Source organism: Drosophila navojoa, chromosome 3, assembly GCF_054131105.1.
Source record: "Drosophila navojoa isolate 15081-1374.11 chromosome 3, UAZ_NAV_1.0, whole genome shotgun sequence".
Taxonomy (NCBI): domain Eukaryota; kingdom Metazoa; phylum Arthropoda; class Insecta; order Diptera; family Drosophilidae; genus Drosophila; species Drosophila navojoa.
The window spans coordinates 3,458,693-3,469,871 of record NC_142891.1 but is presented as its reverse complement, the minus strand read 5'-3'; the positions used below and the strand labels follow the sequence as shown (position 1 = coordinate 3,469,871).

Here is an 11,179-nt window from a genome sequence, read left to right as displayed (position 1 = left end):
TTTATATGTCTTTATAATAAAGTAATATTAATATTTATACTAATAAATAAATAAAAAATGTACTGCCCTCTGAAGTAATGTTTATATGTCTTTATAATAAAGTAATATTAATATTTATACTAATAAATAAATAACAAAAATTTTCTGCCCTCTGAAGTAATATTTATATGACTTTATAATAATCTCAATCAACATCTTCAGCTGTTGGCCACGTTTCCAGCTGAGCCAGGGAATGCCTTCAGCTTTATACCTGCTCAACTGACTCGCTGCTTCCCTCTGACCCAGCGCGTGGGATAAAAGCTTGGCCGACCTTCCCACATAGAGCACGGTTATCATGCCTCTTGAAGAAAGAAATGTAGAGAACTTAATATGTCCGTGCTGTCTGCTGTCTGTTAAATGTCACCGGATATAGCATTCTAATCCACAATCACAACTCAAACATTGCTTTAAAATCCGTTTAAGCAGCGTCCTGCGATGGGGTGGAGGCGACCAAGAGATGTCCGGGCAGCTGTCGCGGCTGGCTGCACTTGATAAACGAGCTGCCCCCTTTTTGGCAAGAGCAAACGGGTTCGCCGCGTCCAAGGCTCGAGGCTCGAGGCTCAGTGGCAAAACCCCAAAACTAAGCCTAAGCACTGTCAAACTCGGACATTCTAAGGCTGCTAATAGACACAGCCGAGCGTCAGCGACGACGACGGCGGCAGCAACCAGCGACGACATATTCGTAATTTATGGCCCGAGCCGGGGCAGCGCGCTCAATGTTATCTTCGCACTGTAAAGGACGACGCAAACATATCTCAGCGTCTGCCGTGCTGGACAGACTCGGCCCGGACCTGGCCTCGCCTCGCCTGCTAACAACATTCACGCACTGCTTTTGTGGCCGTCAGTGGTCGTGGTCTGTAATTGTTTTCCTAATGGCACCGGCACCCCAAACATTGACCGCACTTAAGTTGTCATACGAGTATGTGCTGTACAAATTTATGAGCTACACGGGCCCCAGCTCGGGCGCTTGTATTGCGTGAACAGCTCTATTGTACAAGGATGCGGAAGGCAATAGAGTTCCGGGCGAAGGTAGTGGAGTAGGTGAAATGAAACTGGCGTCGAAAGAATGGAGTCTGGATGAAATGGCAAATCTTATTAAATATTTGCGAGATGAAATGTGCTCGATATCTGCAACAGTTGCTGAAATATAGCTATCGGTAATGGTATCACACGTTCTAAATACCTGACTGATTTATATCATTGTTTATATTAGTAGCTTTTATTGTATTGTATAGAGTTTTATACTATAAGACGAAACTGTTGTAGCGAATGGATAGTCTTATTGGTTTTCCTAACGATAAAATGTTATCGATAACTAAAAAGTTGCTAATATGCTGTGCGTATATGGTCACTCTAAATGGCAATTTGCATAAAAACATGTTATCGATAGTATATCGATTATTCTGCATAGTGTTGGGATATGCTACCTTACAAAATGATGAATCGTGCATTAGAATTTTAGGAGAAATAATTATAAATATTGTCTACAAGTATGGTTCCAATCGAGAATTCTGCAACTAGCTTAAGTCTAGTATATTTGATAACATGAATATGCTTCATTGCTGTAAATCGTGCTTAGAAACTACTTTTTATGATTGCGCAAGCTGCTTAGCTTTTTATTCGTTTTTACATTTTATTTCTATTATTTATTTTTCCTCTATTCCCATTTTCCATTCCCCTTCACTTCAATCGCTTCGATATTCGCTTTCGATAACTTTGAAAACGCATTGCTGTAAAAGCTGCATAAAAACTATTTTTTATTTCAGCTCAAGTTCCCAACTCTTGGCTTGACACTGCTTAGCTATTTCTATTCATTTCGAAATGACTTTTGAATCTCTTAATATGTTATTTCTTCTCCCTCTGCAGCTTATTCTAATGCCATTAAAGACTAAGCCATTTTGGCCAAAAATGAATTTATGTAAAAAGGTTTTGGTTTCGCACTGCAAACATGAATCCACAATAGCGAAAGCAAATCCTTTGGCCAGGAGCAGGAGCAGCAGCGGGAGCAGCAGCAGCAGCAAGGAGTAGCAACTCAATTAGTTGCACGCATCCATTAGATATTCCAGGCACAGTTGCAGAACGATTGCAAAGCCATAAAATAGCCAAAGGCCGCATTGAAAAGACCAAAAGATTATTTTTGGGCCAGCCAAAAAACAAAATGAGACCAAAGATGTCACGCAGCGGGTTGCCCCAGGGATTTGCGATGGCACAGCAAATATATACATACATATATTTATATATAATGCATATATATATGTATATTTGACATTTTGTTATGAATACTAATCTGGGCAGAACTTTAAAGGGCCGAACCTAACGCACTTTGCATAACTTGGACAACAGCGTGAAATGTTATGAATGCCTGACAAGTATTCCAGAAATGAGAAGTATAAACAGAACTTGTTGATTTAGAGTAGTTACATGTGAATATTAAATGAAATTGAAGAAGGCGGCGGTAAGCGTCTGCAAGTGGGTTAGAATTTCGATGTACTTTTGGCTATACAAATATTTAGATAAGAAAATCGCGAAAGTTTTCCAAATTAAAACTAGAAAACCTCAAAAGATCAATATCACGAATATCGAAAAGATATTTGATATGCTATTTAGATTCTGGGTTTGGAGTTCTTTATTGCTGAGTATAATCTATAAATTTAAATAAACTTGTAGATACGCGATATTGCTGCAATCTTCCATTTAAGAACTACGTAAGTCTCTTCGTTCAGTCAGATGCTTCAGACCGGGCTAAAGCAGGAGCAGGAATTTATGCATTGTTACTTTTTGGCAGCGGGCTCGACCTTGCGGCACATGTTGACCAGCTGTTCCGGCAGTGGCTTGCCCGAGAGGCTCTTCACGCCCAATGGCTGCAGCTTCTTCAGCAGATTCTGGATGCACTGATGCTGATAGTTCATGGCAGGAGCCGCCTGGCCCGTGTAGATCCCGTCGTCCACATAGAGTATGTCGATGCCCTCGTTCATGATGCGCACGTGGTAGTGATGGTTGCTGGGGAAGAAGTTGAGCTCGGTGCCCAGCTCCTTGGTGATCAGCGTGTTAACCTCATAGATTTTCACCAGGAACACGACTATATCCGAGCTGCTGTACAGAGTCTGGCCAGCCGGTAGCACGGTGATCTCGACGACACAGCGCTCGCAGCAGATGAGCTCCGGCTCATACGGTTCCATGGCATGGAATGTCAGCAGCGAGCAGTCCGGCTAAAAGAATGGAAGACGCTAGAAAACCCATAGATCCGAAGAGGCATTGGATAGGGCTCAGAAATACCTTAAAGCGCTTGCGATAGCCATCTAAGATCTCCTCAGTGCTGTAGATGGTGCCATGCCAGCGTGGTGGTATAAAGACCTCGTGGTCGGGCGAGGTTAGCAGCATGACGCCATGCTGAAAAGCGCATGACATTGCAAAATCGAGGGGCTCACTTGCTTATTGCTAATCTTACCAGATGGTATGGATATTCGTGCAGATTCTCAGGCGTTACGTCCTTCGGGACTCCAAATGCATCGAGAAACATCTTGAATTTCGAGAGATAGTATTGCTTTTAAAGTTTGATATCAGGAGAACTTTCTTGGTCGGAAGTTCGCTTGAAAAGAATTTGTTGAGCCTTGACAGATTTGACAGCTCGAAAAGCTAGAGATAAAAGTTGAAAAAATTATCGATAGAAACCGTCTATCGATAGCTACATACGGAATAATATGAGAAAATATTACTTTGAATTTCTAATCGGATAATAGGCAGATTTTCCAATTGTTAAATATTAAATGAACTCATTTTATGGCTAGTGCTGCCAGACTGTCGAAGCTGCCTGATAACGGCAGCAAGTGCTGCCAGAATTTCTCACTGCAAAAATTTTGAAGCAGCGCTGCCGGACCATATACATATCAGACCAAAAGTTCTCAAACTGAACTAAGCAATCATTCATAAATTTATTAAACTACTGCTGATTTACTAAATTTTTCAGTGTAACGAGAACAGCAAGGAAATAAAAAAAAAAAAAACAAGAAACAAAAAAAATCTACACAAAAGCAAAACTGTATATATAAACGAAATATTTTAGTTGTGTTGTTATAGAGACTTTTTATCTAAATAAACACGGCCTGTTATCTTTTATATATATTTTTCTTTCTTTTTTTTTCTTTTCATTTTTTGCTTTTATGATATATCTATTTTGTAACGTTCAAGATAATCCTTAACATATATTATATACTTTTGGCAAACGTTTTTTCCAATTATCATAACTCATCAAAATTATGTTCAGCTGTTTCTTTATTTTTCTTATTTGCTCAATCCATGATCGCAAAATTCGTCGTCCCTTCATGGGTCTCCAGTTTCGGTATTCGAGTAGCCAGTTCTGGGAAGTACTGTGGCTCCTCAGATTGTGATTCTTCTATGCGTAGTCAATGAAGCCTTCCATGAGCATTTACAAAACAAGTAGATGGAGGTCTTTTTTGTTAAACACATTATAGGTAAGTTATCAAAAGAAAGTCTACTCTATATCCCATATGAGCGGCATTAGCTTATTCATATTATATTTCTTTTAATAATGTACTACAATCTTATATATTTGTTTAATATTATTTCCTTATTCACAAAGTCATATCGTCTAATTACACATATAAATAATATACAATTTATTTATTTTTTTCTCTCTCTACCCATTTAATTACCCTTTAAGCTTGCGTCATATTTATACCATACTATGTTGATTATTTTAATAAATTTTTGCAAAATATATATACTTTAATTTTATACATAAAAATATCTGTGCATAGTGATATGAATGTAATTTGTTTACAATTTTTTTTTTTTAATTTTCGTTTTTTTTATGGGTAATAATTTCTATATTATAGTAATCAGCTTACAGCTACAATAGGTTCCAGCAACTCGAAACAATTTTAAAATTCTGTAATATTCATAAACTGAAATATACATACATATATTATGTATGTATGTTGAATGTATATTCTTACATACCTATATAGATTTGCATACGATTATTATTATATATTCCCACCATTCTTTATAATCATGCAATCATATTTTTTGTTTCACTGTGACGGGTTTATTTAATAATATGAAAACTATGGCAACAGCTTTCAGCATTCAAGAGTTGTCGAGCCTTTGTATAAGCTTATTACATTTTTTTTATGAAAATATTTTGATGTGAAAAGCATGTACTTCCACAAAATTCAATATTTAAGGAAATAGTCACCTCACAGCCTTAACCTCTTTCGCCGTTCACTAGGAACTCTTAAGGGCACCCTCGCTCCGGCCAGCACTACAGGCAACAATAACAGCCGTAGACATGGACATTCTGTTTAACATGATAATATTTGTACTATGCGCAGCGCTGTCTGCCTGCCACCTGTTGCCCACCTGTGCGCTAATTGATGTAATGTCTGTCGAGGCTGTGAAGTGTCACAGCCGCTGCCGTTTGCAATTGCAATCGTTGTTGCCGCCGCTCGTGTTGAGTGCCTTGTTGATCCTTTTTTCTGCACGGCTCGAATGGCTCCACTTGAAACTCGACAAAAGAAATGCATGGAAAAAAGGAGCTTTTTATGAGGAAACCGTGCAGCTGTCTAGCTCTAGTCGGGCCTATTGGTCTCCAGCCCCAACTCCAAATGGCATTTGAACTTATGTATAAGCACTTGGCTAAATGATAAATAGCATACAAGTTAAGCAGGCCGCATAGGGCACCGTGAGAGCTCACACACACACACACACCTAGTCACCTTGGCGCGTGGATAACGAGCGGGGAAGGGGCGAGCATCCTCCTCGAGCTAAGCCCAAATGTAATGAAAATGAGATGAAAATTATTGCACCGTAAATCAGCTGCGTCCCGGGCGCCCAGCTGCGCTGGCTGCTTTTGCCGGGCTAAACGTTTGCAACTGCTTAATTTGGCTTTCATTGCGTCTTTACTTTTGCCTCTCTTCTTTTTCCATTTTTCCTTTTTTTTTTGCAATCCTTGCTTGGCTTGGGCCTGACATGAATTATTTAACGATCTCCAGCTGCGTTGATGCGATTTCGCAAGCATGGCTCTAAATTAAAGCTATAACAAGCTTAATGCACGCCAAAACCGCAAAAACGGAAGACGGACCCCGAACCAAAGCCAAAAACTTCATTTAATGCTACAATGCTGGCCAAACAATAAGCGACCCCCAAACTCGACTCGACTCTACTCTATGTAGCCATAGACACAGATACAAATTCCCATTCAGATACACATACATACATACATACGGCGCTTTGGCCATGCTTCACGTGGGGACTTAACTCTTTGTATGCGTGTGTGTCTGTGTGTGTGAGTGTGTGGAGCAACGAAAAACGTCGTTGTCGACTTTCCAATTTCAAGTGAAAAATCCCGCGAATGAACATGTAAACAACAATGCCACGATAGGTGGGCAAAGGCCAAAAACAACAGCGTTAAAACAAAGGCACAAGCCGAGGCGACTAAGATTAATACGATGCATCAAATACTCGACTAGCGAATGCACTAATAATATATTAATAATAATAATATATTAATATTAATAATATATAAATAATATATAATAATAAATAAATTCAAATAAAAAAAAAAAAGTTATGCTTTATTTCCAAATTTGTTCATGTTGCTTAAAGCAAGCTATTTTTTCTTTATGCAGAGCTTGGACTTATTTGATGTCTATGCAGCTGAGATATCATGTCTACATAGAAGTTAATTTGAACATTGTTTGATATATTTAGATGGTAAAGAAAATGGTAATGAAAAAGCTTTAGTTGTGACTTAAAACTAGATGGGAAGGACAAATAACAATTTGTCTTGGATTGTAGAATTGTGGATTAAATATGCTTATGTGGTTAGTTTGTAATTAGTAATTATATAGTAGGAAGCTAGTAAGTAGTTAATAGTTAAGTCAAGGCAAATTGTGCATAAAATATATACAAAAAATCCTCAACTGGGTAAATTAGAAATATCACAGTTATAGATTTTTATCATACACATTATACGATTATTCAATGTGTTCAATCACAATAAAAAATCGTATACCCACTCTTCCAACTAAAGTGAGTATATTGGGTTTCTGCAATGTCCGTCTTATCCGTCCGTCCATGCGTCCGTTTGAATGCAAACTATTTATAAGTTTTTGGAGCTAGAAGCTTGAAATTCGTAGCAAAGGCTCTTGAATACCCATGAACTTTTTTTCAATACGCCCGCTAGGCTAATGGAAAATTGTAAAATGCATTTTCCAGTATGCCAAAAGTCATATTAGCTGAAGTGTATATATTGCTCAGATTGACTACAAGATACAAGATCAAGAAGATAGGGAATGTTTAATCGAAACCAAGATCAAAAACGTATGGGACTATATCTATGCCCATAGGGGCATGTTAAAGCAAGTACAACTGTATCTTCTTTGGAGAGTCCAGATGCAAATGCCTACGCAAATAATTGGGAATACTTATTGATTTCCTACATTTCAACGAGCCCTGACTTAAGATACAAAACCTTTCCCATCATTACATTTCTAGGATAAGTTCATCCTATACAGAAATTCAATTTGAATGCAGTTGTATGATTTATTTATTTTTGATACATGGATGAATGATCTATTATTGATACAAACAGCAACAATGTCCATCAGCTCATTTAATTTAACGTTGACAAATGCCTAAGCTGTTTCACTCCGTAGCTAATACATCCGTCTAGACATACTCTATATTCAGCATCAGCTCGGCAAATCCGGCCGAAAACTACTGACAGACACCGCTGGGCGCATTCAATGCCAACGCTTGCTTCCTGTATCTGCAGCTGCAGTAGCAAGTGCATATGTATGTGTGTGTGTGTGTGTGTATCTGTATCCGTTGCAGTCACTGTGGCTGTAGCTGCAGCTCGAGCTGTGGCGTGTATGAAAAATTTGCAGTGAACGTTTGAACGAAAGGGGGAAATCCTAAAAGCAAATAAAATGCTGCTGAAACCCACTTGAAATATTTTTGGCAATGAAAATATAAGCAAAAGGAGATAAGCGCAGACATAATAAATAGAACGAAACTAAATTCGCGCGTCGAGAATGCTGCAACGCATTTGCAACATTGCGTGGCATGCAACACAAACATCAGCAGCAACAGAAGCAGAAGCTGAAGCAGAAGAAGAAGCCAGCTAAAGTGCAAGCCAAGCTCAGCTGCTGCTTTTAATCCCTGGAAATTTGTCTAAAAACCCGAAAATCCGCGTCGTTCCGTGTCCTTCGTAAGGCTGATGAATGACATCGCTCTCTCCCGCCTGTCGCTGCTGTGCAAATTATAAAAGCAATTTGCATTATGTGGGTCGCCGTTGTCCTGGCTTAAATATACATTCATACATACATACATAGAGCCACGAGGTATACCATGCCCCCACCAGTCCACCCGCCAAATTATTCACGCTCAGGCATTGTTTGCGAGTCGTTAGCTGCTGGCTTTGGCCTTAAATTAGCTTTGCGCACTGCAAGACTATGATTTGTACTCTGTCAGAACTCATATTCAAATTATCTTTATTGTTGTTGCAAATGTGCGGAAAACTAGAAATGCAAAATTTATTCTTGTTTTGTAGTGGGCCAATAAGAATTTGGAGGGAAACAGCACTAAATATTCAAGCTATACATATATCGATACTTAAACATATCGATGGGTAGTGAGGCTGCCGATAGTTGGCGTGAGTGCGATGATCGTGAATAGCTTAAGCAGAAGAAGAAGAGAGAGAGGGTCACTTTTAAGCAAAGTAGAGCTGCGAAAATCTTATATGTAATTAAATAACGTAATAGAGCCTCATACAATTTATACATAATGTATTTACATAAATAAAAATATATAGGCCAGCTGAGCTTGGCTTGCACTTTTACAAAATTTGTTTTTTAATGATAATATGAAATTTAGAAAATATTGTATAAATATAAGCAAAAATATATTAATCTCTTCAATTCATCGCATTTTTTATCATCTAACATTTTTGTCTTTACATTATTATTATTTTATTCTGAATTTTAAAAATTTATGACTTAACAAATTTTGACTTGTATTAAATTTAAGTGAATATGATGACCAAATTATTAATATATAAAATATATTTGTCAAATAATATTTATAATTTCAGCTTTGATTAAAATACGATATAAAATATATATATATCCAAAGTAATCTAAGAATTAATTTTAACATTTTTTGAATAAATTAATTTTTTTATTTATTTTTTTATTTTAAGAAATTAATTGAAAATATTTTTAAATTTATAAAAAAATAAATAAAAGTAAATGAATAAGGACACGAGGGCGATACAGAGTAAGTAAAATACAATTTACAGATTTTTTGAACTCAATAAGAAAAGTTACTTGACATTTACTCAAGGTAGTAAAATAATCATGAATGCTAAATCAATCTAGGAAAATTCAATTAGCAAAATTATCTTGGTTAAAATAAAGCAGCTCTAGACTATTAAATACATGTATAAAAGTTACTTTTAACGCCAATTAATCTTTAGGTATAAGTAAAAAAAAAAAACAAAGTTGCATGGTGTTAAAAGCTCTAATAAATTAAAAGACCTTTCAGAAAAGAAAAATGCATTAGGCGAACCCTAAAGTCGTCTAATGTGCTTTCATTTCAATCAACTAATTGCCATTGAAATGGAGAAACAACAACTGATATGCGAGGCGGCGGCACTTGCAGCGACTCGTTCTGATCAAACTATGACTCAATCGGCTGTCAACGGAATCCACCCCATGGACGTGTGGCCGATGAGCGAACGGGTGGTCCACGCATAATTGCGAATGCATAAATAAATTGATGGCTCTATGCTGGGTTTAAAGCATAATAAATTTTTTGAATGCGCCATTAGCATGATTTATGCCTATTTAATTTTTCATAACAATGCAAGCGAGCGCACACAGGCGCAGACACAGCCAGGATAATGGACAAGGACAATGAGAGCAACTACACATAATGTGACAACAGGCGCAGCATTAGCGCCGCCCGCACAAAAGGACCTGCCCACAGGACGCACAGCTCTGCTGGACCACCATAAAGAAGAGTGCATAAAAAATGTGATCCGCCTAAAGGGATGGAGCGGAGCAGGAGGTGGAACGGGGGAGGTCAACATAATTGAATAGTAAAAGCGCGCACTGAAAATTAACCACCACAAATGACGCAAATAATGTTAAAATGTCAGCCATGAAGTAGTTAGCCAGTGGGGGTGGGTGGGAGGCGGTACAACTAGTTAACGGATAAGAGGGGGGCAGGGGCACAGGGGCGTTGGGGTAGACCGCATGTACGGGCGATTAAATTTCATTGAAATTGAATTACATTAAAAAGTGCAAAAGGCGAAAAAGCAGTACAAAAGCAAACGCCGAGGCTAGACTTGAAATGCGACAACATCCGTAACAACAACAACAACAACAACAACAGCAGCAGGAACAAAGCGAACAACAACAGCGATACAACTACTCGGCCATCCTCCCCTCGGGCAGGACAATAGTGCGCAAATTAACTTGCAAAAGCGAAATAAAAATCGCTTATGCGACCATTTTTAACAGCGACTACAACCTGATATATGTTCGCATACTCTGTGAAACGTGAGTGAAGCGGGGTATATTGGCTTTTATTTTTCTTTAGAGATGTGTGTATTGGCATGGAACGTATATGCGTGGGGGAATGAAATGAATATGCGAGTGTAGCTGTTGATTATTGAATGTGTTCTCTTACACTCCTCCGTTTTCAGTAGAGCCTTAATGAAATGTTGATATTAAACTTAAGTTTGGTATTATTTTATTTGGTATATTAGTTAAAAAGCTTTTTATTTTTAACATAATAGATTCTTAATGATTGCAATATTTCCATAAACATGTTTTTATTCTATGAAAGTTCTGTCTGTCATTAATTATTTTCAGGTTAAGGACAAACATTTGCAGGCTTCATCTTTGTATATTCTTAGGTGTGTCGAATAATCATAGTCATCTCTTACCTGGAGCTATTGATCCATTAATAGGCTCTATTTTTGGTGCTTCATATTCGAGTATTAAAACATATAAATAATACCTCCAACACATTTATTATATTTACATATATTATAAATAAAAATATAAAATATATTTATATATCATTGATTTTTACGTTATACATAGAGCAG

At 37.6% G+C, this 11,179-nt stretch overlaps 1 protein-coding gene across 1 annotated transcript; it reads right to left on the bottom strand.

Moving 5' to 3' along the window:
- Positions 1-2,641: 2,641 nt before the first annotated feature.
- On the bottom strand, positions 2,642-3,922 carry LOC115562157 (uncharacterized). Its single transcript, XM_030382992.2, has 3 exons — positions 3,488-3,922; positions 3,316-3,429; positions 2,642-3,248 (listed from the first exon to the last, which is right to left on the bottom strand). The coding sequence occupies exons 1-3, from the start codon at positions 3,557-3,559 to the stop codon at positions 2,811-2,813; spliced, it is 624 nt and encodes a 207-aa protein (XP_030238852.1). The 5' UTR covers positions 3,560-3,922; the 3' UTR covers positions 2,642-2,810.
- Between the last annotated feature and the right edge of the window lie 7,257 nt (positions 3,923-11,179).

What these genes read in the sequence shown, in the direction of transcription:
- LOC115562157 (XM_030382992.2), bottom strand. Translation starts at nt 3,559, where the DNA reads ATGTTTCTCGATGCATTTGGAGTCCCGAAGGACGTAACGCCTGAGAAT. An exon ending in ACGAATATCCATACCATCTG is followed by an intron (nt 3,430 to 3,487) that starts GTAAGATTAGCA and finishes TGCGCTTTTCAG; the next exon opens with CATGGCGTCATGCTGCTAAC. An exon ending in GCTATCGCAAGCGCTTTAAG is followed by an intron (nt 3,249 to 3,315) that starts GTATTTCTGAGC and finishes CCATTCTTTTAG; the next exon opens with CCGGACTGCTCGCTGCTGAC.